The sequence below is a fragment of the Alligator mississippiensis genome, chromosome 3 (assembly GCF_030867095.1).
Source record: "Alligator mississippiensis isolate rAllMis1 chromosome 3, rAllMis1, whole genome shotgun sequence".
In the NCBI taxonomy this organism is placed as follows: Eukaryota; Metazoa; Chordata; order Crocodylia; family Alligatoridae; genus Alligator; species Alligator mississippiensis.
In genome coordinates, this window is record NC_081826.1 from 135,810,235 (window position 1) to 135,837,592 (window position 27,358).

The 27,358-nt window shown below is 41.3% G+C and overlaps 1 protein-coding gene across 4 annotated transcripts in view; it reads left to right on the forward strand.

Annotated features, from left to right (window-relative positions):
- ADAMTS16 (ADAM metallopeptidase with thrombospondin type 1 motif 16) overlaps nt 1–27,358 on the forward strand; it is a 190,088-nt gene that overhangs the window by 56,528 nt on the left and 106,202 nt on the right. For all 4 annotated transcript variants that reach the window (XM_019491135.2, XM_019491133.2, XM_019491134.2 and 1 more), the window contains exons 4-10: nt 4,076–4,349; nt 5,715–5,914; nt 6,730–6,813; nt 11,971–12,130; nt 13,637–13,742; nt 14,704–14,841; nt 25,921–26,074. In XM_019491135.2, the coding sequence (XP_019346680.1) occupies nt 4,076–4,349; nt 5,715–5,914; nt 6,730–6,813; nt 11,971–12,130; nt 13,637–13,742; nt 14,704–14,841; nt 25,921–26,074 (1,116 nt within the window). The remainder of the gene's footprint in view (nt 1–4,075; nt 4,350–5,714; nt 5,915–6,729; nt 6,814–11,970; nt 12,131–13,636; nt 13,743–14,703; nt 14,842–25,920; nt 26,075–27,358) is intronic.

Consider the following 27,358-nt stretch of genomic DNA (forward strand, 5'->3'; position numbering starts at 1 on the left):
CAGTGCAAGGATCCAGCTTGGAGGTTGAGCAGCCTCCATCTGCCAAGGAAGTGACCTGCCAATATCAGAGGGGGTGTAAACACCTGTTGAATAGATTTTGTTTTTAAGACAAGCTAAACAGTTGTGAATGTCAGCAAAATACTTTTTAAGCTGCTTAAAATCTGAATTAAACGTACCCACCCTTAACATGGCCCTTTGTACTTAGCCATCAGCTGACACTGTTGGATTAAAGGAATGTAGGACTAGAAGAAACCTTCTGGGCTCTCAAATTCAGTCCCCTGCTATGGCAGGTACAATACCATACAACCCCTTCCATAAGTTTCTTAAATGCCATCTTGAAAAAAGCTAGGTTTTCTGCCCACACCATACCAGGTGAAGAAAGCTATTCCAGAACTTCATTGCTCTACTGGTTAGGAATCTTCTGATACGCCAACATCATCATTACAATTGAATTCTGCTCCCCCAATTTATTTATCCCCTTTCAACCTTTGTTTTGCTAGATTAAACATGCTAAGATCTTTGACTCCTCTCACAGGATGGTCTACTTTCTATCCCCTGATCATCCTAATGACCTTTCTTTGCACCTGTTCTAAATTGATCTCATCTCTTTTGAAGGTAGGTGACCAGAACCATATACAGTATTCCAGATTAGGTCTCATAGGTGCCTTGTACAAATGGCACTAATAGTGGAACTAGTTCCATCCATCCTAGGACCACATTTGCCTGTTAGCAGGTGCATCCTATTGGCAGCTCATAGTTATCCTGTAATATTCTTTGATCAGCTGGTATACCCAGCATCTGCACCACTTCAGTTGTTTGCAACTGAGGAGCTCCCAGTATGTGCATCTACGTGTGTGCTTTACTACACATGCACTGGTATCAGGCGCAGTAAACTGATAACTCTGCTGCTATCTTACAGCAGAGTAATTAACTGCGCTGACATGCACATGTAGACAGTGACCAGATGGGGGCCAGACTCCTGTCTGCCACCTAGCTACACTACTCCACAGGTGCAGCACCCTTGTGCCCCAGCCAATCCCTCTAAGGCCTGACACTACCACCGGGAGTCCAGAGCTGATGCCCTGTGACCCCTACCATGCTGGGCCTGCTCCACCCTGGTTCAAATTGCTGCTGTCTTGGGTTTACTCCAGTTCAAATAGCTCCAGAGTTTATTGCTTCACCTTAATTTCACATGTAGATGCACCCAGTTTGTAACATAAGTTTTTACTTAGTCCCTCAGTTCATGGCCTTGCATTTTATACCACTTAATTTAATTCCATTTCTATTACTCCAGTATTATTGCTATTGGCAGGTGCAATGTTTTGGAAATATAAAGCTTAATTAATCATCTAGGTAACTGTGTTTTGGACAGTCATCCTATCTGGTTCTTTGACTTCCACATATATTTTAGGTGGAACCCATCCCCCCCACTCCTCTTCCCTTCCCTTCTGCCAATTCCTCTTCTTTGCTAGATTTGCATGTGTTTAGTGGATTTTCATTGTGGGATCACTTTTGTGTTGTAGGGCAGTAAATAATATAACAAGTAAGAGATTTTAGCTTGTGTTTGTTGTTAGGGTACAAATTATTATAGCAAGCTTTTACAGGTTTTTGGGCAAGAGGTATGGGAACATATGGCTTTATATTGGTGTAGCAGGCTTGCCTTTTGGAGCTTGGGTTGAGTCCCAGGCTTGAAATCTTTTTGTTTTGATTGGTGGAGCTCATCCCCCAATCAGGAGGCAGCAAGAGGAGTTCAGTCACGCCCCTTTCCTGAGGGGAGGGGGAGAGGAGTGCCCCCTCCCCTCCCCCGATGAACCTGATTAAAGACTGCAACACTCAGGTCTGGAAGACTTCAGAGGCAGAGCCCTGGAGCATATAAAAGGAACTGCATGCCCTGCATGAGGAGAGCATGTCCGGAAGAGAGAAGAGCAAGGCTGAGGAGAGCTGCTCAGCAGGGTGAAGCAGTAGCTCAGAAGTGCCCCTGAAGACTTCCATCAGCGGGGAACGGCAGACAGCTCCAATGGTCAGGCTCTCTGTGTACAGCATGGCACATGGCATCCAGATCCTGGGAGCTGCTTGAGGCGGCTCAGGTCTGCAGCCTCTGGTGTGCAGCCAGAGACACGGTGCACAGGCCAGTGCATGGAGCAGGACCTTGGGAGCGCTTGGGCGGCTCAGGTCCTCAGTGCCCAGAACGAGGCTGGGAGCTTGGTGCAGGAGGCGCTGCACAGAGGGTCCGGGAGCGGACCGAGCCTGGTGCTGCACAAGGCAGCCCAGGCCTCCGACCCATAGCAAAAGGTTGAGTCCAGAGAGCCAGACGGTGATTGGGCTACCGAGCCAGCAGACAGGGCCAAGCCAGAGGCCCCAGAAGCCCTGCATAGCGGAGCCCTGTTCCAGGGAGCAGCGACCGCTGCCCCCCCCGACCCCCCCGAAGCCCACTGCAGGTGAGAGAGCAGCCTGGCACAGAGGACGAGGGCCACCCTCCAGGCCTGAGAGCTGTGAGTTGCAGGGAAAAGAGGATTCCCATAGGGGAGGGGAGTCCCTCTCCCTGGTTAGTTAAGGGCTCCTGAAAGGGGAAGGCCCCCCTAAAGTTACCAGCTTCTTTGTAGGGCTTGGCAAAAGCCCAAGGGCATTGGGGTTTCCCCTCGGGATTGAGTTTATCTTTGGGATTTATCTGTTTCAGATCAGATACTTACCTGTGACTTACCTGTATCTGGAGCACTGGTATAAGGTTTTATGTCATTTACCCAGAGGGTATTGTTTATGTTACTGGTTAGATTTCTTATAAATATATACACTGTACGTATGTTCATATCTCTGTTCCTTTCCCTTGTGATAAGTTAATGTAAATAAATGTGTACATAGTTAAGTCCCCTGACTGTCCTGGCCTGGTTCTACAGGGATGGAGGGAAACTAAGCGGTGTGCAGTTCCCACCCCATAGCACACCTGCCAGCTAACAATCCCCTTCAATTGGAGAAGGGGAGTATATCCCCAAGTTACCTGGGCTACATTAGGAAACAGAGAATCACAGAGATGGTAAAGACCAATTAGATCATCTAATACCTTTTTCTGCCAAGATCAGATTATTCCTAGCAGTATACTTCTTCAGGCTTTGTCCAGTTTACTTTTAAAATGTCTCAGATGAGGAAGTTACCACCACTTCCCTGTTGTTGACTAGTCCACAGACTTGATCTAGCACACTGCAACTTTCTCCTGATTCTCAGCCTCCATTGTATTCCTCTCAGTTCCATTCTACTAGTCCTAGTTATATTCCGATACACAACACTGAATTTTCTTTCTCCCTGTGCATTGTTGTCAGTTCTACTCTTAGCTGTTTCCTTGCTAACCTATTCATACTGACTCTCTTAATCCTGCTTCTAGAGTCAGATCTTGCAGTTCTCTATCATTTCTCTCATGGTACTTCAAACTCTTTTTCTTAGTCTCTTGCTACGTATTTAAGTATCATATCCCAAGCCCTGTGTTCAGGTGCAAAGCAGCCACGGCTATAAATAGATAAATAGAAGAACTGTTACTTCCTTCATCATAAAATGAGTTTATATATACTACCCAAAGTTGTACAGACCCTATTTGCAGATTCCTTTCTATTGCAAGTTCAGATCTGAACTGTCTGTCTATAATCAATGCCACTTCAGCAGCATTATAGTTTCTGAAGTTTTTCCCTTTCGATGGTCTTATCTTTTAGATTTACTTATTTTTGTATTAGCTCGCATATTTCCAAGTTAAAATCTTACTTCATTTTCTCATGATCCCTGTCTCTGTTCTGAATAACACTGTAGTAATTGCGTTTAATTGTATTATGGCAAGTAAATACAAAGAATTTGTATTGCCTTTTTGTAAGGAATACTTTTTTCCTATTGATGGAGAGTGGGAAGTGATAGGATCTTCTTTAGACTGCATCTGTTTAATGTTGCATCTCATGCATCTCTGAAAAAGCTGTGTGGAGTAAAATAAAGGAACACTATTTGGAAACTGGTGTGGGGAAAATGACTGGTGTGGGGAAAAATGACGTTAATAAAAACACGTGCCTTGAAATTAATTTTTTTTTTGTCATTTCTCTAGTCAGGTTTGATAAGAACCCAAGAAGCAGATTACTTCTTGAAACCACTACCTCCACACATAGCACAAAAGCATAACTATTCTGCACCGGATGGACACCGCTCTCACATGTTGTACAAGAGATCTATAGAAACCCAAGTACCCAACAATAATGAGGTAACTGTGATTGAAAGACAAAGGGAACTGGAAAATCACAACACATATTTTCAAGAAAATCAGCGCCATCACACTCATGGGAGACTGGAAAAACAGCACTTTTGTGGGAGGCGCAAGAAATGTATGTAAGGACATTTTTTCTGTATACAGTCACATTTTTTGTAGTTATTGTTAATCTACCACATGTTTTCATTGCTGTTCTCTATGCAAGAGCACCCATCTTTTAAAAGCAAAGAAAATTATTTCGGGTAACAGCTTTATTATAACAAAGGGCTAAATTGCAGTTACATCCAGGATTTGGATACAATTTGAGTTGCAAAATTCAGCTTTGGACCTGGAATTCCCAAAGGCTGTGTGTTGGGCAAAGGGATTTGCTTCTGTTATATTGTTAGTACCAGTAACAAGAAGTGGACAACTTGACCTTTGTGATAATAATTGTTATGAATATTTTGATTAGTCAGGGACATGTTTTAATAATACAGGGAATTTTTCCTTGCCAGATTGTTAGCTTATTAATGTCTTTTTACACCTGGCACTCTCCTTTTCTTAAATTGCAGCTTTTCCATGTTATTTCTTCTAATTAAATTGGTAGTTCTAAAAGGCTGAGGAAAAGGTGAAAGCTCATGCAAAAATCTGATTGTAGGACATGAGGGCCCAGTGTCTCAGCCATTAATAATAGGTTATATAATCAGGGGCTATGAGACAGTGGAAGAATTGTGTGGCTCTATTGATTTCCTACATGTAGTCATACTATTGACTCTTCTGCTTGGAGCATATTTCTCATAAGTTGGCCTCCTGCATGCTCCTGATACCAGGATCCAGTGGGCAGGGAACACCTATATTTGACAAGGGTCATTGAGAAGCCATTGTTGTAAACTTTCTTTAATTTTAATTACTGCCAGTCATGAGAGGACAGTGTGTTTTATATTTGAGCTACATACAGGTAGCCAGTGTATACCGGCATAATGCAGTTATTTAAACAAGCCATATTTAATTTCCAATCATATAATGACTGTATTTATTTGAGTAATCTGAGTTTTCTGCAGCTTCTGATTTTTTTTCAGCTAATTCAGTATGCTGTTCCATTATAACAAATCAGCGATGAATACAAAGTTATGTTAAATTAGTACATCTGATCATAAGAGCTGGAAGAAAGAAAACATTGTTTGCCTTCAAACATTTAAGCATGCTAAAGAACAAATCCCAAGAGTTTGCACAAAGATACTTCTACAATATTTGGCATTCAGCAGGGGACTGAATACAGAATGTAACTTGATTCCAGTTCTTTACAAAATTGTCTGTGCTCTTCCTTTGCCTTTTATTCCCTTAATTTCATAGACCAAGATACTGTGATGAAATGACAGTACATGCCCATTACTTGGTTGTATATAAAAATAAATGCTTTGATTTTTTTTTTTTTTTGTGGCTTACTTCTGTCGTGTGAAGCTTTCTGTCTTCCCTATCTCTCCTTTGTTTCCTTTCACAGATATGCCTAAGCCTCCAGAAGAAGATATTTACATTTTACCAGATGAATATAAGTATCCAGTACGAAACAAGCGGTCCCTTCCAAAGGCCCACAGGAATAAAGAATTGAATGTGGAGACTCTAGTGGTAGTTGACAAAAAGATGATGCAAAACCATGGCCATGAAAACATTACTACCTACGTCTTGACTATACTCAATATGGTAGGATACCACTTCTTGTTGAGGCCAACTGGGTAATTAAACCTTTCATAATATGCTATTTTTAGTATTTGCCATTCTTACATCATTTCCCAATTTGTTGTTTCTGAACCATAAAAATCCTAACATAGTGAATAGGCATGAAACAGCAACTACTGATTACTCATTTTGTACTGTTACAGTTGTTTACCCAACAGACCATTAAATCTGGCAGAAAGTGGCAGTAAAAATTAACCTGAAGTGCTGTTTATGAGTCACAACACATTTTTCTCTTATAAAAGATAAGAGTTGTAATACAGGGTTAGACCATCTTTTTTTGGGGCAGCTGTTGCTTTTTGGAGGTTAGAAGTTTGTTTTAATACCTGTGCTACACTTGATTAGGCAAATTGAGGAGACTGTTGGTTTAAGAAAGTTAATAGATTTTAATCCACAGTTTCATCTATTAGAACCAAATTCGTTTTTCTTAATTTAAACAGATTATTTTTTTTAAATGTACCTGATCTTTAAAATGAATGTTATCTTGCCCTTGAAAATTCATGTTTATAACCATCTATCAGTAGATATGATGGTGATAACAGAGGTATAACAAGCAATTTTTGTGCCCTAGGAGTGTGGGACAGTCATCCTTGTGCTTCCTCTTAATCAGTGCATAGAACTATTGCTCCACTCACCCACTGCTAGTTACGCTACAGAGTGATAACATTATTATATAAATATATCAGTTGGAATAGATTTAAACTATGCTAAAATTTGACTTAAAGCAGACATTAAAATTTAACTAATACTTCAATTGATTTGTTGTTAATATTATCTTGTAGGTGTCTGCATTGTTTAAAGATGGAACAATAGGAGGTAATATAAATATTGCAGTTGTTGGTCTGATACTTCTGGAAGACGAGCAGGTAGGACCAAAACTTTTCCTTTCTCCTGCAGAAACTTTATATATGATGTTAATGTTTTCTTTTTATTATTAACATAGTGGAAGTTTTGGCTTCTCGCTCTCTCCCACACTTATGGTATGACTATATGGTATGACTTTTTGGTTCCTGTATAATTAATATAAATATTTTGCTTCTTGGTAACTTGCCTATCAATTTGATTTGTAAAGAAGCAAAAGAGGAGATGAGATTATGTGCACTGGGTTTTTATTAAAAAATTAAAAAATATTAAAATTAAAAATAAAATTAAAAGTATATACATATATTTATTAAATATTGCTTAAAATAATCAATACAACATTAATAATGTAAAAGGAGAGAGACTTCCCCCCCGTTCCCCACACACACATACTATCCCCTATGGGTGCTGACAAATGTAAAAAAAACAAAAAACAAAACAAAATAGAGCTTTGCTGGAAGAGGAAGCATGGTAGTTTGACCTGATTCCCCAGCATCTATATAGCTCTGGTGCTTCAACAGGCCTTTTTGGCCCTTTTTATTCTAAAACTGGTTCAATCAACTATTAGATAAAAGCTCCAGAAAGCCCAACTGAAGCACCTGATCTATATAGATGTTGGGCAAACTGGATTAAACTAATGTGGTGCCTCTTCTGGGCTTGTGCTGTGCTTGGTGTGGGGGTGTGCCGATCTGAAACTAAAGCTCTGGTGTTTCTGTTTTTTTTCACATCTGAAAACAGCCTGTGTGTGTGTGAGGAGTGTGTGTATGTGTGTGTAGTAGGCACCTAACTGTCAAACCTCTGGAACATGGTGTACACATTAGAGGTCTAGTCACGTGCCTGATGAATCTGTTTGTGGCTGACAAGCCCAATTAGAAATGACACTGCTTGTTACAAGTTTCACAGATCCCTATGTTGTCCAAGTTGGCGTCCAAATATACAGCATGCTGTTTTCTTCTTCCTCACTTTGCTTCCATCTGAATCAAAGTTGCTTCATGTTGAACTGTACCCAGTACCAGATGTTCCTTCTGGATTAGACAGGGTTCTGTGCACTCCTCCCAGCTTTCTATGTTGATGTTGAACAAATTCATATCTTTTTAACACTTTGTGGTATCTCCATAGTAGGCCTGTGTGAATAGGGAAGTATTCAATTCAGATTTAGCCGATTTGGAAGACAGTCATTCGATTCAGAGATTTAGATCACTGTCCCAAATTGATTTAGCCAAATCAGTTTTGGAAGATTCGGCACTGATTGGAGAGATTCGGAGATTCAGTCATAGACTATAATGGGGAATCACTGAAAGAACGATAACTTTGTCATTTTTTGGTAGATTTGGATAACAACAGCAGGGTTGGTAGTCCCCTCTGAAGGCATGAAGCCCATCACGTTTCAAGAAGATAGGTGCAGGGGTTTCTGGGAAACTGCACCTCAAGGTGCTGACAAGCAAAACTTGTGATCTATGACTTTGTGTGAGTGTGTCAAGGAACACAGGATGAAACCAGCAGGGATGGTAGCCTGTAACAGGGGGCCTTCTCAGTGCTCAGCCAGAAACAGCTCACAAAAGGGACAGAAAGGCTGAAGAAAGAGGCTTTTGTGCTGTTTATACATTCCTCCCCCAGAGCACTGTGATTGGAAGGGACTCAGGGAAAGATCACAGTCACTGGCCAGCTACAGATGTCAGTCTTTCCTACCCCGTTCTTCCTCCCTCTTTTCAATTTCTGTTCCCCTGAAAGATTGCCTTCCGAATCTCCAAATCTTTTTCCAAATCTTTTTTGAATTGATTCATAGATTCATAGATGCTAGGGTCGGAAGAGACCTCAACAGATCATCGAGTCTGACCCTCTTCATAGACAGGAAAGAGTGCTGGGGTCAGATGACCCCAGCCAGATGTCCATCCAGCCTTCTCTTGAAGACCCCCAAGGTAGGGGAGAGCATCACCTCCCTTGGAAGCCCATTCCAAATTTTGGCCACCCTTACCATGAAGAGGGTTTTCCTGATATCTAGCCTAAATCTGCTCTCTTTCAGTTTGTGACCATTGTTCCTTGTTACCCCAAGAGGTGCCCTGGTGAACAGAGCATCTCCGATCCCTTGCTGTGTCCCCCTAATGAATTTGTAGGCAGCCACAAGATCACCTCTCAGCCTTCTCTTGCAGAGGCTGAAGAGGTCTAGGTCCCTCAGTCTCTCCATATAGGGCTTGTCCTGTATGCCCCTAACCATATGAGTGGCACTCCTCTGGACCCTCTCGAGTCTATCAACATCCTTCTTGAAGTATGGTGCCCAAAACAAGATGCAGTACTCCAACTGCGGTCTGACCAATGCTGCATAGAGGGGAAGTATCACCTCCCTGCTGATGCATGATAGTGCAGTTAGCTTTGCTGATGATTTCATCACACTGGTCACTCATGTTCATCTTGGAGTCCACAATGACTCTGAAATCCCTTTCTGCCTCTGTGCTGCTGAGAAGGTCACTTCTGAGCCAGTAGGTGTGCTGGATATTTTTGCACTCTAGGTGCAGCACGCTGCACTTGTACTTGTTGTACTGCATCCTATTGTGTACTGCCCACTTTTCTAACCTGTCCAGGTCTGCCTGCAATTGTTCTCTACCCTCCGGAGTGTGCACTTCATCCCACAATTTAGTATTGTCCGCAAACTTGAACAGAGTACACTTCATACCCAGAGGCTCTGAATCGATTTAGAGGGGTTTTTTTGGTCTCCTGATTTGATTTGGATTCCACAATTCAGCTTCTGAATTGGGCTGAATCTTCTCTGAATCGAATCAGAAACTGAAGTTTCATACACACCTACTCCATAGAGGGCAACCCCACTTTCTAGATCAGGGCTGGGCAAAATACAGCCTGCAGGCCAGACGCAGCCCACCAGACCATTCTATCTAGCCTGTGGGCCACTAAAAAAATTATAAAATTAATTATTATATGTCCATGGCTGCCTGTCTAAGCTGACAAGGAACCAGCAGCAGCAGGACCCAAGAGGAGCTGGTGGAAGGACCCAGGGGTAGCAGTAGCAAGGCCTGCCTGGCTCCGCCCCACCCTCCACCCCACTGCCACTCCTATAACACCTGGAGGTTAGGGTAGGAACTATGGGGATGGAGGAGGTTCCTGTTGTTCCTGGGTAAGACCTGAAACTACACCCTACTGGGGTTGGATGGTGTAGTGGGACTGCCTGTGGCAGGGCAGCCCCCAGAAAATACCACACCTATGCTTCTCCAGTGAAAGGTGGGGATGGGGTGCTGTAAAGCCTCAGCCTCCATGGCCTTGTAGGTCACCCCGTAGAGGGGAAAGGCCTGCAGACAAGGTCCAATAAGAAGGACCTCAGGCCTAAGGGGTGAAAGGCCCATTGTGTGAGTGTGTGGCCCAGTAAGGGGTCAGAGTGAGTGTGAGGCCCAGAGATGGATTGGAGTGCAGTCCAGTGAGGGGCCAAGGGGCCAAGGTCCACCTAGAGGGACCTGAGGCCTGTGTGGGCCAGAGGCTGAGTACAGCCAGTAAGAGTCTAGGGAAGTAGGAGTAGATTTGGACACTTTCTGCAAGGCATAGGACATGGCATAGGGGTGGTTTGGAGCTGTCTAATTAGCCCAGAACACCAGGGCCACAAATGGTAAGCCTCCTGCATTTTTTCATCAATTCATTTGACATCAAAGGTGTGGCAGGAGAGAGCAGGGCAGACTGCCCTAAATGGGGGTGGGTGAGTGGGGAGGGGGCATCAGTCTCTTAGGGTACCCCTGCCCCCACTACAGGATACTCTAAGCTTTGAGGTTATCCCAGGAAAAATGGTTTAACTTTTTGAAGATAACTAAAAACCGGAATGAAAATAATAAGATTCCATTCTCAGCTTGATGGCTTTGTTTCCCTCTGTTTTTCTGGAAAATGCTGTGAAACCTTGCATAAGAGTGACTTTTTTTTAAATGAATGAAACCAGTGCTAAAAGGCTCATGTTAATTCAGTATTACCTCTCTTTTGAGGCTGAATATCTAAGAAACCTCTTCAATACTTTGCAGTAAATAGTGTACTTACAGGAACTTTAACCTCTCTTCTCTTTTCCCCTGGGTCTCTCTGTTCTGGTTCTTAATCATTATGACTGAAGTAGAGCACACAATTATTATTTTAATGTCACTTCATATTTAGTTGCTGATCAATCAGCACTTCTTAAGTGGCACCTTAATTATTTTGTATTTTAAAACTTTTCTCATTTGGAACACGTCCAGCTTGAAAAGAGTAAGAGGGTCTATCTTTTGATCATACACCTGTGTTAACTTTAATTAATATAATTTTCCTTGAAATTACTAGTACAAGCATGCATGGTATGCTGCCGTATCTAAATTTAAAATGCCTAGTATTTAGATCAGCTTTACGTGACTTTGCAGTAAAGTTAAACTTTGTAGACACCTGAATTACATGATATACTACTTCAGATCCTTTTAGAATTTAACATAGACACAATGATAGTGTTTTCCTTGAATCAAAATACTTCATGAATGTCTTGTATTTTTGAATTTTTTGCAAAAAACTTTTTAAAGGGTGGAAAGGAGAAGGGGAAAAGGAGAAAAACATTGCAGAGGGGCGAACATAGGGAAGGAAGGGAGAAGAAAAACTGAAAACTGATATTATCGTTGAAAAATGTTGATAAAAACTGTTCTTTTTCAAAACTGTCAGAGTGAAATGACTCTTTTAGTTTTTTCAAAAAATATTTCCCTTTTTCAATCAGTTGTACTTCTGTTTAGTTTTCCCCCTATAGTTAATTGTGAGTCAGTTGATACTCACAATAGTAGTTCAGTTCAAGTTTGTCATGCGTGGATGCTGTTTAAGCCTTTGCTCCCTTCTGCTGCTACCCCCTAGTTTTGATACTCACTAGCACTATTTTCCTGGTTTGGGAAAATCTCTTGAACAAAATGTAAAGGTTGTCCTGGATTATTGCTGACTGCATGATGTTTTGTGATGTGCTCCAATGAAGTAAAAAATGAGATTAGTTCTAACTTGATATCTGAAACCCAAGACCACATAGGCAGGAGGTTTCAGTGCATTGTGTTACATCATCTTTTCCTGTCTCCTGCTGCTTCACCTAAGTATGAGTCTCTTGATATCAGGAAAAAAAGGTTAATGTATAGGAGTCTTTCAAATGTTTTTAACAATGTCTCCATCTCTTTGAGCAGCCAGGGCTTGTGATTAGTCACCATGCTGACCATACACTGAGTAGTTTCTGTCAGTGGCAGTCTGGGCTGGTGGGGAAAGATGGAAGTCGCCATGACCATGCTGTTTTACTGACTGGCCTTGATATATGTTCTTGGAAGAATGAACCATGTGACACATTAGGTGAGTCATTGCTGTCTAGTCATCAACAATCACAGGGGTGTCAGCCCTGATCCGTTTTATAGTTCAGTGTCACGGACAAGTACTTAAATCTGTATTTTTATTCATGCACTACATCTTGAACCTGGCTTGATAGCTCAGCTGAGAACTTGGAACACATCCTTGTAGAAGCTTTTGAGGTTGATATAATCATGTTTGAACACTATTTTAACTGTGTTGAAATTCACAAGGAAAAGATTTTTGGAGGGAAGAGGTAGCACTGCAGAGTGTGTATTTGTGATGCTCTAACATTTTTAGGGTGCTTGTAAGTTTTCCCAGTGCCTTTATATTGTCACCTTAGGAGTAAATCTTGAGTACTTATTTCTTAGCCTGTTTCCAGCCTTGGCAAAAAGATTCAGATGCCATTGTGCTGAGGGAAGCAGTGGGGTATTTTTTTTTTTTACAATTGTGTTGCAATGAAATGTTCTAGTTTTATGAAAATGTCTAATCTTGGCCACAATCAAGTATGCATCTCTGAAGCACAGGATATACAAGATCTTATACTTGCACTTGTCTTTAACCCCATATTCATGGAAAACAAAGACTCATATATTTTTTCCCTGGAAATCTGTTAGAGAACGTGTTATTGTGCCCTTACAGAACAACCAATCCAGTAATGGGGGTGAAATGCAATTGGTTGCTAGTATATGCTGTTGAAGATAAACTGTCCCAGTGGGTATTGGGACACATGGGTCTACAATACAGAGTTTTGATGCCATAGCTCATTGCTTGGGTGGGAAAATATTTTATCCCTGATTGACATATCTATACAAGCAAAAAAAACCCCAGATAGATGCAGCTTATACTGGTAAGAGTCTTTTTGCCCATATAGCTTATGTTGTTCATAGAAAAACAGAATGCACATTCCACCTTGCAGGTGGGGGGGGGGGGCATGGTGCAAATCTTAGACTGGGTTCCTCCATTTTTAAACCAATCTGTGTGTGCAGAGCTTCTGTTCTGTTATGGGCATAGACCAGTTTTGTGTTCTGAACTTCTGTCATGTTACCGGTATAGACCGGAACATCTTGGGCAGCTCCAGTCCACCCCCCTCCAGCACAGGCTGGGCAAACACCAACCCAAGTTCCCTCTCTTCCCTTCCCTTCTCTTCTCTCCCATCGTGCAGATAGTACCAGAGGCTGGTGGGGAAGGGAGAGGAAGAGGGGTGCACAGCTAGGGGATGAGGCTACAGACATGCAGCCTCTCTTGCTGGATTGACTCCAAATTGGAGCTCAATTTCCATACCCTCCTGACCCAACAGTGAACATCTGTTGGGTTGGGAAAGTTGGTCTAACTCACAGTGCTTTCTGTGAAACACCATGAGTTATACTGGGGAGCTGTATTTCTGTCTGCACCATTCTAGAGGAGCTATTAAATATTTACCAAAGTGACTTTTAAAGCTATAATGGTAGCAAACCAATATCTTGTGATCTAAATATGTAATAATATACATTTTATTCTTCTGTTCAATAGGATTTGCACCAATTAGTGGAATGTGTAGTAAATATCGCAGCTGCACTGTTAATGAAGACACTGGGCTTGGACTAGCTTTTACTATTGCTCATGAGTCTGGCCATAAGTAAGTGTGGATGCATTACAAGAAGGTTCTGTGCATTTATTTTATTGAGTTTAGAGACTTCTTTTTATTTGTGTGTCAGCAATTGAATTAGTTAAATAAAAGTTGTTAAGGCTCAAGAGCTGTGAGGTTAGGTTTGGATTAGTAACTTATTACAGGTAGTCTGCTCCCACTCAATCAAAGTACTAAACCCTGCTTCTCATTGTACACTACAGTTCTTTCAGAATTGCTAAAGCCAGCCTTTGGCAACTCCAGTAAAAGTGGCCTGCTCAAGGCAACACAGTTTTTGGTACCTTGTATAGATTCATCATCTCATGTCTGCCACCTTTGAGGCATGTACCTGGTTTCTTGCTTGATGTTCCACAAACTGTCACAGCTCCAAGGGCCATTGATGTTGATTTGTGTTTGACCATAATTTTAAATGATTGTTGTTGCTATCTGTGGACCCGGTTCTGAAGTTCTTAGTCAGTGGATGAAAAATGTGGCCTAAGTTTGCACACAAAACCCTATGGCAGAAGCAGTAATAGAATCAGAATCCACTTGTCCAGGGCAACATTCTGTTTGTGTAGTTTTGCTAACAGGTTAGACAATGGATTTGCATAGAATGGCTTGGATAGGGATAATCCTGCCTAAGGCAGGGGGTTGGACTAGATGACCTGTTGAGGTCCCTTCCAGCCCTACTTCCTTATGATTCAACAGCCTTAACCATGAGACTAACCTTCCTCTTTCTGTACCATCTTTCTTCATGTGCTCTTCATGTTCTACCTCCTGCAAAAAACACAAGGAACCCTCTTTCACTGCATTACCCTCCATTCATTCCTGCTGCAGAGCCATTCTGTGCACTGCATAGGATAGTGATCTTGTGGAAAAAATAGTAAATGAGTATCTCATTACACACATGAATGTGCAGGTACTCAGATCTTATATGGTTCATTTTATGGTGAGTTTGTCTCATCTCTTGCAGCTTTGGCATGATCCATGATGGAGAAGGAAACATGTGCAAAAAGTCTGAAGGTAATATCATGTCACCCACCTTAGCAGGACACAATGGGGTATTCTCGTGGTCAGCTTGCAGTCGTCAGTATCTGTACAAATTTTTAAGGTACGTGCCCTCAGCGTATCTTATACTTCACCCTTGAATGGTATACTGGAACAATTGGCAGCCTCACTGTCTTGGCTAAAGCTTGAAATGTAGTTTTCCTAATACATCACAAAAGGATGAAGCACATAGGTCAAACTGACATTTAACTATTCACCTAAGCTGTGAGAATTGTTTTGAGGCTCAATAGTCCAGAGAAACCAGTGGAACTTACTGTTTTTCAGGAGGTAGGATCTCTCTCTGAGCTCCTTGGACTTGAGGAGTAGGATATACTAGGCACGTCTACACATGCGCTTTAATGTGCAGTAGACTATTTTACTGTGCATTAAAGCGTCATTTAAAAGAACATGACATTAGGTTAATGCACAGTAAAATAGTTTACTGTGCATTAAGTATCACTAAAAAAGTGTGCAAATGCACTACTGCACATTAGTGCAGACTAATGCATATAAATTTAGTACCTCACCTTGGAGGTACTAAATTTAATGCACATTAGAAAGGGTAAATTAATGCACATGTAGATGTACCCCCTGTGCGCTGTCTTTTGGGATTATACACCAAACTCTTTTCTTCCTTGTTGACCATCCCTAAAGACCAGTGTGAGGCAATTCTTATTCCCAAGAGAATTTTTCCTTTAGGTCATTAAGTGCAGAGTGTGAAAATGTCCTTAGTCCTTGCTAAGGAAGATTTGTCTCTTGTGCTCCACTGACTAGCCAAACCTTAAGGACTGTCTGCTCTGTGGAAGGTTATATCCTTAGCCCAACTTGAGGCTAAAGTCATGTGTGCATGGCAAACTCCCCATGCCAAGCAGCAACCCTTTCAAATCTATACTGCTTTGGTTCAGAAGGCAGTGCAGTATCTGCGTTTGGGCCATGCTGAGTGCAAGGTAATGAATGAGCTTGGAGAAAGGCTAATTGGTGCTGTCACTCAGCAATGCTAATTAACCTGCCCCTAGTACCATGCAAGCACAACCATACTTTTCCTGTTTCAGGATGCAGCTCACATGGTGCAGTGTGGTATACTTGAAGGTGCTGCTGCTTGGCACAGCAACTTTGTTCTAAGTGACCTGGAAACTCCTGGCTTGCCAAGGCTGATTTTTGTAGTTGGACTGATTTCAGGTTTGAAGGAAATGTATTCAAGCTACTCACAACTTGGAGCTGACCATGGTAGAAGCAAGCAAATGAATAGGGAAAAGTTAGGATAGATTTGTTACAAAAATGATTAAGGGCTAAATCCTCTTTCAGCTTTACATGCCTAAATAGCAATGGAGTAGCCATGTAATGGCAATTTCAGGCACTTGTGTACAGTTTGGATTTGATTAGTACCAGTGGCAGACTGGGATTTTCTGTGCATTCCTACTGGTGAGTGGAGTGTAGGAGGAGAAGAAGGAAATGACTAGCTTCAAAAGAAGGGCTAGAGAGAGGCCTGGGCAGTGTTTGCTGGTTATAGCACTTTCCTGGGAAGCAGAAGATGCAGGTTCAAACTCCTTTTGAGTGAGGGGGACCTGAAACTCAGTCTCTTGCTCCCAGGGAAGTGCTCTAACTACTAGGCTTTGGGGTAATAGGTGGGGGGTTCTCCACCTCCACCCCCATGCCTGGGACCTTGTTCCCTGAGGGCAGCTATTCAGAGTTCAGTATACGGGGCATGCTTTGTAGGGATCCAAAGGGCAAGTATAGCTACACTGATGCCCAAACTGGATGTATGTGTCAGAAGGGCATTTACGTAGCTACATACATTTCACTTAGGTGTATAGAGATGACATAGGATCTATCCCCAGTTGAGTGATCCAGTAAGACTATCATTGCTTTTCCCTAGAATCTCTAGTTAGAAACCCAGTGCATATCATTGTTTATAGAAGTAAAGCAAGTAGTTATAAAGTCTTGTAGTCTTTTAATATATTGAACTAATACATTCTGTATTACTCTGGTATGATGACCATAAGTAAAAGTTTACAGCATAGATCATTTACGTGATCCTATGTGAATTTCAGATACCATTAGAAATTCAAATGTCTGAGATGAAGATTTTTTCATGCAGATTTGTCATGTATTTTGTAAGGGGTGATTTTTGTCTTTGGGGAAAAGAGATTGTCAAGACACTCATAGCTTAAAACCTGCAGGATGCAAGTTTAGAAGGAACAGCTGTGATGGGCATTGACAATTTTGCACTTTTCAGTTCTGCTTCTCTAGATATTTTATACACTGTTGGACCCTAAGGAGCCTTTGAAAAAATGTTGATTGACTCAATTATCTATGCTTAAATGAATGGCTAGCTAAAAGCTTGTTGTTTTTCTCCTAGGATTCCAGGTACAAGGACAGATCTGGCTTTCACCCTTGTTAATAGTTTCTTTACTACTACAAAAGTTTGCCACCCGAATTGTAAATACTAGAATACTTAACATAATATTTGGGACCATTTGTAGAGAGGCTGGTGTTTTTTAGAACGTGCATTGTCTTGTTTTATATTCTAAGCCAGGGGTGGGCAAAATGCAGCCCGGGGACCAGATGTGGCCTGCCAGGCCATTCTGTCTGGCTCGTGGGGCCCCTAAAAGATTTAGAAAATTAATATTTATCTGCCTTGGGCTGCCGGTCATGCAGCCCTCGATGGCTTGCCAAAACTCAGTACGCGGCCCTCTGCCCAAAATAATTGCCTGCCCCTGTTCTAAGCCACCCAGGCAAGAATAAAACTTTACAGGCACAGCTGTGCAAGCATAGTCATTATGTATTCTATATTGTGTTCCTCTAAACCTTAGCTTTATACTCTACAGTCAGGGTATTAATACATTTGAGTGTACCATGGGGGTGGTGGAGATACCCGTTAAGACAGCTAGAAGAAGACAATGGCTGATTCTTTAACATAAATATTCCTTCCACTTTTCATGAAGAAGCATGGAGCATTTGTGACTGTCTATTTGTTTCATTCTCACTTGAATGAGAGAAGACCTTCATAATGTGGCTGGTGCCAACAGATGATGTACGGCATTTTCTGTGCCAGAATGTGAGTTGCTTGGTAGGGAGTTTGTGTTAAAAAAATTGTATGGCTCTTTAGCACTAACAACTGTAAGTGTTCATTTGCTCAGATTAGATTTTTAGGAAACTATTTTTAGCAAACTTGTAGTGGCTGATTCAAATAGGGGATATAAAGTGATAAGATCACCTTCAGAGTCCACCTGCTTAATTATTAAATATCTCCAACACAAATCAGCTACAGGAAGATCTTTGTTTTTCATATTGTTTGTTTATGCAACTTTGGTAAACTCTTTGCTGTCATAAAATCAGCACTCTCTCATATTTACTAAGGTGTCCTGATTACAGCAGTATGAGAGCTGTTATCTGCATTTATCTGAATGCTGTGGATCTAGTTATGCTACACCCATCCCTGCTTTGGCAGGTGAAGCACAACTAACTCAGCAGTTAGAAAATAAGATATAGGAAGCACTTTTCTAAAAGAACACAGAGTGAGGATTTCAGGAAAGCTAAGTGGCATCCTGCAGGCTTTGAAAACTTCATTTATAATGTCAGCCAGAAACATGTAGGAGTAATCCCACCCGAGCATCTAACCAGAGCATTATGGAGTTTCATAGGGAATTCCATAAGAAAGATGGTGCCAACCTTCACCATCTTCTCACTAGATTTTTCAAATGAGCACCAGGCTGCCTTTTATGCCTTGGTGGAGCTGCCCAGAAACATCTGCAAAGCTGGCTTGTTACTCTCCTCCCAAACTTGTATGAAAATTCTCCTTTGCTGTGATACCTTCCAAAAATCTTGACAGCACTTGGGCTGCCAATATGCTCTGACCCTTTCCTGTCATGCTAATGTCTCATGGTGGCCTTGTACTTTTCTGTCTGTCTGAATCCATCTGTTTCATTTTTTCCCCTAATGCTTTCATTCTAAGCTCTTTGGAACAGACTCATCTTTTTTGTCCTGTTTGTGTCCAGCACATTGCAGCACAGGGCCTTCCTTCCTGCATATGACTCCTTATAGTACTCCAGTCTCTTTTCATATTTTCTTGGATTTCATTATTTTTAAATAACACACCTCTTTGGAAAATGCACTCTGCAGGAACTAGTTTGCCAGCTGTTGTTGCTGTGGAAGAGTTAAAAGTTGCAAGTAACTTTTCTCCTGGAGGAAATTGTTAGAATAACTTGAGAGATAAAAACCCACTTATTTCCCCATGAAATGAAAAGTTTTAATACAGTTTTGCTCCTATAAGAAATGTATTTTTCTAAACCTTCCATTGCGAGGCTGGTATTTTGTTCATAATAATACTGTACTACAATTATCTGTAAGCATGTTAACAACTTTCAAACAGAACTTCTTGCTGCAGATTCTATCCAAAAAGGCCCTTTCCACAGAGCAAAACTTTGATTGATTCAGAATAGTTGGTTACGCTGCAAATTCTACATAGTCAGTAACTGCCAATGAGAGCTGCATGCAAGTAGCTAAGGGAAAAGTCTGGATTTATTAACATGGCAAGTGAACCTTATAGTTACCTTGATGGACGGACAGGCCTGTTTTACTTCCCAACTGTCTTGGGCTCCAGAATTGGTTCAGATGCTTCAAAATGAGTCTTATAATTAGACAGGTATTATATGATACTAAATTTAGGAGTGTAGCAGACTCCTCAACAGGATTAACATATCATTTAACATATCATTTTTTGCACTATATTAATAGTAAAAAATCTCTTCTCAATCAGTCTTATTGGTGCCTATGGCCCTTAATTTAGGAAGCAAGGCTATTTAATTTTAGAAGCCTTAAGATATGGTCTCACATTTGTAGAAAATGTTTTACTTATTTTTCAGCTACTTAAAATGAGTGTATTTAGACACAGATTCAGTTACTTGCAGTAGAGCAGCTGATGGAACCAAAAAATTAAATGCAAAATATATCCCTTTGCCAAGCACAATCTAGTCTTCTGCACACTCTCAGCCAGTAATGTTTGACAACAGTGGTTTTCCTGAGACAGAGGCTGTCAAATGTTAATTCATGTACTGGAAGCTGTTAACTTGGATTTAACTGAAGCCATACGTTTAGGTTAATTTAAGATTTTTTAAAAAAATTCAGTTTAATAGATGGTTAGGGGCAGGAAGGGACCTTGCAGATCATCAGGTCCAGCCCCCTCCACTCTAGGCAGGAAGACAACTGGTGTTAGGTAACCCCAGCAAGATGACTGTCTAGTCTTCTCTTGAAAACCTCCAGGGCAGGTGACTGCACCACCTCTGGAGGGAGTTTATTCCACAGTCTGGACACCCTGGCTATGAACGAGTTTTTCCTGATATTAAACATGAAGCGGCCTTCCAGGAGTTTGTATCCATTGGTCCTGGTCTTCCCCAGGGGTGCCCTAGTGAACAGTTGTTCACTGAGCTCCTGATGCACTCTTCTGATATAGCAGTAAGCTGCTATCAAGTCCCCTCTCAGCCTTCTCTTCTTTAGGCTAAAGAGTCCCAGGTTCCTCAGCCTTTCCTCGTATGGCTTGCCTTGGAAGTTCCCGATCATACGGGTAGCTCTTTTCTGGACCCTCTCAAGTTTTTTCACATCCTTATTGGAGTGCAGCATCCAGAACTGGACACACTACTCCAACTGCGATCGCACCAGTGCTGGCTACAGTGGGAGTATCACTTCCTTAGTTTTACACGAGATGCATTGGTTGATGCATGCCAACATGTTATTTGCTCTGCTGACCACCACCTGGCACTGACAAGTCATATTCATGCGATGGTCAATCATTACCCCTAGGTCCCTTTCGGCCATGGTGCAAGTCAAGCTGTCACCACTGAGCCTGTAAGTATGTTGAGGGTTGTTTGCCCCCAGATGGAGCACCTTACACTTGGAAGTGTTAAACTTCATTTGGTTCCAGTCTGCCGAACTCTCGAGTCTGTCCAGGTCCTCCTGTATCTTCAACCTATCTTCTGACATGACCACACTGCCCCATAACCTGGTGTTGTCCGTGAACTTGACTGACGAGCTTTTCACTCCCCCATCCAAATCATTGATAAAGATGCTGAAAAGCACCAGTTCAAGCACAGACCCCTGAGGGACACCACTGGCCACTTTGCACCAGGACAATACAAATCCATTCATGAAAACTCTCTGGGTCCTACCCTGCTCAGCATCCACAGTTAGGAAAGGTCTGATATTTTTCCCATGCTTCAACTTCTGTGTTTGTGTTTTTGTGCATATGCATGTTTTTGTTTATTTCCTCAATAATCATGTATATCTGTTTATATGGATGGTTTTAGTGATGGATATACTGAAAAAGAAGTTGGTAGCAATCTAGAAGTGGTTCCAAATTGTTGGCATCTTAAGCCAGAAAAAGCAATCCAGAGTAACCCCCCTCAAACAGCTACAAAACTGCTTAGGTATCTAGATTCATTAGGCATCTTCATTTTGGCCAGAAAAGATTGTTAGGTGCTGAGGCCTAAGCTGTTGTGTACACTCAGAAGCAACCCAGGTTGGCCATCTAGGTACCTAACTCCTGTCTAACATCCATTGTAATCATAATCTGTGTGGAAGGAGCCTGGTATATATCTAAGTCCCCAATTCTTTAGTTAGTGACAGAGCATAGAGCAGGCTTAGCAACTGTTTCATAGCAGCAGTAGTTCAATACAAAAATAGTCATGGTGGTGGCATCAGCAGCCCCTTCACTTAGTGCCCTGGAAGTGGGAGGCCTGGGTTATTAGCCCACCTCTGCCTCAGGGGACTTAAATCCACAGCTCTCAATTCCTAGATGAGTTCCCTAGCCAGCAGATTATGGAGTAGAGGTGTATAGACACCCTTGTTGATGAAACTGGGGCACTGGGCCATCAAGACTACAAGATTCTTGGGATGAGAGGGGAAAGCAAGCAAAAGATAGTGTGACTCTGTGGCCCAGTGGTTAAAGAATCCAGCTTGGGAAATTTTGGGTTCAGATGCCTGCTGCTAGGTTTACAATATTTATACATTTTTTCATTAGAAAGTTATTGGCTAAAACACAGAAATAACCTGTCAGAAATCAAGAACTCCCCACTCCTATGGTAGTATCTTCTTCACTGGGCCATAGACTCGCACTGTCTGACCTGCTGTCCTTCTGGCCCCATGAATACTGCACCCTTGGCTCCTGATAGCCCGGCTTCAAGTAGGAAGGGGGAGGCGGGGTAATGCACCTCCTCAGAATAACCTGTAGCCTGGTGGTAGGGGTACTTTCTTCTAAATTTGGCAGTGGTGTCTTGATTAGGAACTAACTCTGTGGCTATTGGGCAAAAGATGGGCACCACCACTTTGTGTGGTCAGAACTGAGGAAGAGTTTCTGTACTACTGAATTTTCTTCTGCTGTCAGGCAGGCACCCCTGCTTTGGCCACTATGGATTCCTACAGACAGCACTGAGAGCTCTGAGGGGGAGTGGGAGTTCAGACATGCTCTCCTGCCTGGCAAGTCCTATTTGTTCACCTCCTTACACAGCACCTGATACTCTGGATTGCCATTGGATTGTATGTAGGCCTCCTCACTCACTGTCCAGGAAGCCTAGGCGGGCACCCAACCCCATTGATTTGGATCAGTCTTCTAGGCCAACACAACCAAATGTGTAATGTCCTATGGGGAGGCTCTACAAGGTCAATTTGGATCTAGCCCCTGGGGACTTGGTCCAAAATTTAAACTTTAGTCATGTGTCTTTCAGACCTACAGATACTTTACTTATTACTGAGAGGATCCTTGGAAGTAGAGTGAGGAGCATCTGTAAAGGTTCCAGATTTTTAACGTTAAATTATACCTTTCCATGCGTGCAAGAAATGCATTCTTCCAGGTAAAACACTTCTGCAGAAATTTAGGAGTTCAAGAGAGAGTGGCTCTATTATTGGTGGATTATGTCTGGACGTGATCATGTCCATGCTCCTGGGAGTCATCACAGCTATGCTGAGGCCTGTACTGGTTATGCCTTTAAAGGGATGGAAAAGGGTATTCGCCAGGTATGCTTCCTCCCAGAGGTCAGGAAACACAGAATTTAGAAAAAATATCATGTAATTCCCTTTACACACCATCACTCCAGCAGGGCTGGAAGGGACCATGACTTTCCTTATGTTCTATGCTTCATCTTTGTAGAATACGTAAGTGGGTCCTGAGCACAGAGACTGATGGTGGAAATACTTCATTGTAACTTTGAAACATGGAGCCAAAGGGAGGAATTTTACTGTCAGGATGTTGCCATTACTGAGGAATTTGAATGTCAGCCATTAGGACTAAAAATGGGGGAGCTGAAAATGAGCCCTTAGGACTAAAAATGCACTGATTCAAAAATAATAGGAGTAAAAAATTTATGTATAGGATATGAGCTTAAGGTATCATTTTGTAAATGATATAACTCTGGGGTTCTGGGTAAATACACTTTCTGGTTTTATTGCTAAATGCAAGGATGATGCATTTTTTCCTTGTTTGCTGGTTTTGCAAACTCAGTGTTACAAAATAATTAATTGTAAGAAATCACTGCCCTTCCTGTTATATAGGAATGCTTATTCAATCCATGTAAATAGATGTTTTCCCACAATTTTATTCAGCCTTTTAGGACTGCTGTTTCTTCAAATGTTCTTGATAAAAGATAATTAAGTAAAACAGGTGAACTGAAAATCCATGGATTACCCTTTTTTTCTCTTTTGACCAGTTAAAGCATATTTCATTTTTTGATTCAGAGGAATTTAGGTCAATGCTGTTTATAGATTATCCTGGGAATAACCATTTCAATATTAAACATTTAAATACATATATGATAAGTCAATTTGGAGTGTTGTGTATACACTTAGAAGGACAATGTTACCTTGGACTGTTTTTATCCCCCTCACCTTCCTCTGAATATAACTTCTTTTTTCAATCCCACAGAGACCAAGCTGCAGGTCTGTTGTATGCATCTAAGCTTGAACATTTATGCCCTAGTTATTCCTATAATTAAGTTCAAAGTATTCTTCCTAATGCATCATAGATATTTTAGACAGCATCCTCCAGGTTCTTTACTTCTGTGTGGAAACTCCATTCTACCTGTTATGCACATAAGTGGACTTCATTTCATATGTGAGATTCTATTCCATCCTGTTTAGCTCCATGAATATTTGTTAATACAAAAGGTGGGTCCTCCTCACTGCTTTTTTGTACCCAGTCTTAAAGGTAAGATTAAAACGCACTACATAAGTAGGTTCAGTAATGGATTTTTAGGAACTCAAACAGGGTGGAATAGAATTGCACTTAGGTGCCTAAGTCCACTCTGCTTAGTAAGTGGAATAGGCACCCAAGTGCAATTCTATTCCACCCTGTTTGAGTTCCTAAAAATCCATTACCATTACTAAGCCTACTTATGTACTACTACTGCTTTCTTCTTATGTGCATTACTGAGCCTACTTATGTACTACTACTGCTTTTTTCTACCCTGTTCCTAGTTTGGAGAGTAATATTTCCCCTATCATAGAACAAACTCATCCCCAACCCCTGTATCCTCTGACCTTCAAAAACCCATGTAGTAATTAAAAAGGCATGTCTACATTTGATGAGGAATTCTTACCTCCTTTCCTAGCTAGGTGCTAAGAGATCAGCTACCCTGTAAATTAACCCTTTTAAAAAGTCCTTCCCAGATCATAACCTTATCAATTTGTTATTTTTTTCCTTTTTTCTCTATGACTTCTAGACTGCTTGGCCTTTTTTTTCTGTCTGTTGACCATTAGTGATGAGGAACAATAATGCATTTACTGAAGTGATTTTTTCCTCCTAAAAAAAATACTGAAGTGATTTTTTCCTCCTAAAATGTCTGAGGACCACAGCTGCATGAATGACATTTCCTGGGTGATCAGAAGGTCACAGGAAAGTAGTGCTGGAAGTTGATATTTCTCTATTGTTGTTGGCAGTCCCTTGATATGAGGATGATACTTTGTTGTGGGATATACTTTGTTGTGGGAAATTTTTACACTTTTGTATTCAGATAATAGGGCCCACAAACTGGTTTAAAGAAGTATTCATGCAAATGGTCTGCGCAATGATAACTGTAATTTGGAAGACAGGTTAGAGCTGTACTTTTTAGGCTAACCAAAGTAGATGGTTGTATGTAGCACAAGCTTTTGTGAAGTGAAGCTCACTTCATCATGTGCTGTGAAATAAAATGCAGAAAGCAGAGTAGAAGTGAACATTCATTCCAATCACCTGCGAGTGACTCATATTTAAAAATATCATTTTAGAATATGATTAACATTCAAAGGGGGGCCACACGCATGATTAGAGGCCTGGAGATGAAGACATATGAGGAGAGGCTGAGGGACTTGGGATTGTTCAGCCTGGAGAAGAGAAGACTCAGGGGGGCCTTGGTGACCACCTATAAATATATTAGGGGTGTACATCAGGGTTTGGAGGATAATCTATTTATTCACCAAGGCTCCCCAGGGAAGGATAAGAAATAGTGGGCACAAACTGATTGAAGATCGCTTCAGGCTAGACATAAGGAAAATTTACAAGCCTGCACCAATGGTTTGGAACAGGCAGAGGTGGCATAGTCATCAACCCTGACAATGTTCAAAAAACGTCTTGTAGCCCATCTTTCTGGGGTTATCTGACCCCAGCAGTCCTTCCTGCCCAAGTGCAGGGGGGCTGGACCTGATGATCTGGAAGGTCCCTTCCAGCCCCTAACAACCATGAAACTATGAAAATGGTGACCAAGCAGTTTACCTTTGTTGAGAAGTTTGTGAAATATTGTCATTCTTACATAGAAAAATGTGGGTGTTTTTCCAGTGCATTAGAAATATTTACAATAATTAAAAGAAAATCTGATAAACCTAATTGTCATAAAAAATGGTTACTCTTCCATATATAGTTTATGTGTAACATTGTGTCTCGAAAGATATTTAAACTACATGAAAACTTACCTCACTATAGCATAGGAAAAAAAGGGTGGAATGAATTTACTAGGGTGTACAAATGAGTTAGGTGCTAACTTCCATGGGTTTCTAGTGTGAGCTAGGAACCCAACTTTTTTTTAAGTACTCCTGAAAGATCTCAGCCAGCATTATTTAAACAGAATTTATGAAGTGCATCTGGCAAATGCTAATTCCCTCTTGCCTCATCTGTATGTTGCAGCACTGCTCAAGCCACATGCCTTGCTGATCAGCCTACATCAGTGAATGAATACAAATATCCTGAAAAGCTGCCAGGAGAGTTGTATGATGCCAACACACAGTGCAAATGGCAGTTTGGGGAGAAGGCCAAGCTGTGTATGCTGGATTTTAAAAAGGCAAGTGATTGTTATGAAATGTTTTGTACTACATTCATCCAGAGTTTTACCTCCTCTGCAAAGATTTTTTCACTGTGTGATGCTGTCTTAAAGTTTGGTTTTTAAACTATTTGCTGCAAAAGAAAGTACAGGGAAGAGAAGGATGAACTCGCCATGTGTCAAGAACTTGTTAAAATGAAAAACAGCAACAAAGCAAAATTGTTGCCTTGTTTAAGGAATCAGCAGACAAGGTTAAGGCAAGAGACTGATTTGTTAAATAAGGAATGTCAATTGGCAGTACATGAAGGCAAAATGCATTAGAGAGGGTATTATAGAAGGCTCCCATACAGCTCAAGCAATGCATGCAGAAAAAGTACAGTCTAGTAAGGTACATCATATAGTCATTGAAAAAGAGTAGCACAAATGTGTTTGTAATTAGTCCAGCTGTTTTCCCTAAGCCACCATAAGTCTTGTAACAATGGGAGGCTATGTTTCAAATTTGTTCTCATTCTTTTGAGACTCATCTATATATCAACATACTGTAGATAAATTAAACAGAGAGTTCCCAACTGTTGACAGCTCACAATCTAATTAAGACAAAACATAGCAAGGGCTAACAACAAGCAAAGGGAAAAGTGTGGAAGGAAGATATGGGAAAGAGGAAATTGAAAAAGATGCTCAGCAGTTTAGATTTCATCGTTTCAGGGAAAGAGCCAAATGAAAATGAGAACCTTTGAAAAGCGGGGTTCCTCCTCCAGCATAAACAAGGTATGATTTGTAGAACTAGATGAAGTTGATTGGCTTCTAGCTATACAGCAGCATATAACAATAGTACTGTGGAGCTAGAAAAAAATCAACAAAATAGAGATGAACTGAACCAAAAGTTAATGCAAAAGATAGCTGGGTCATTCTTCCCCTTGCTGCTGTTTTGACTCACACTGTTATCCCACCCTTAAGACTATCATAAAACTAGATACATCAATGGATTTTCAGGGACTTGAACCTAATAGAATAGAATCACTCTTAGGTGCCGATGGTGCCTGTAAAAGTGTGGAGAGGTTTCTCTGACATGCTGTAATTACTGGCTTGTGAATAATGTACATTAGAGCAAACTTGATTAATCAAGTCTGCTGGGGCATGCTAATTAGCGCACTTCTAGCAGCCTCCACATCTTGTGTATCAGCATCCCCATGCTTGAAAATGGTGATGGGGTGCTTTAGTTAAAGTGCCCCCGCTGCCATTTAGAATCACAGGGATGCTGATAAGTGAGACATTGCGAGTGCTTTAATTAAAGCTGTCTTGTAG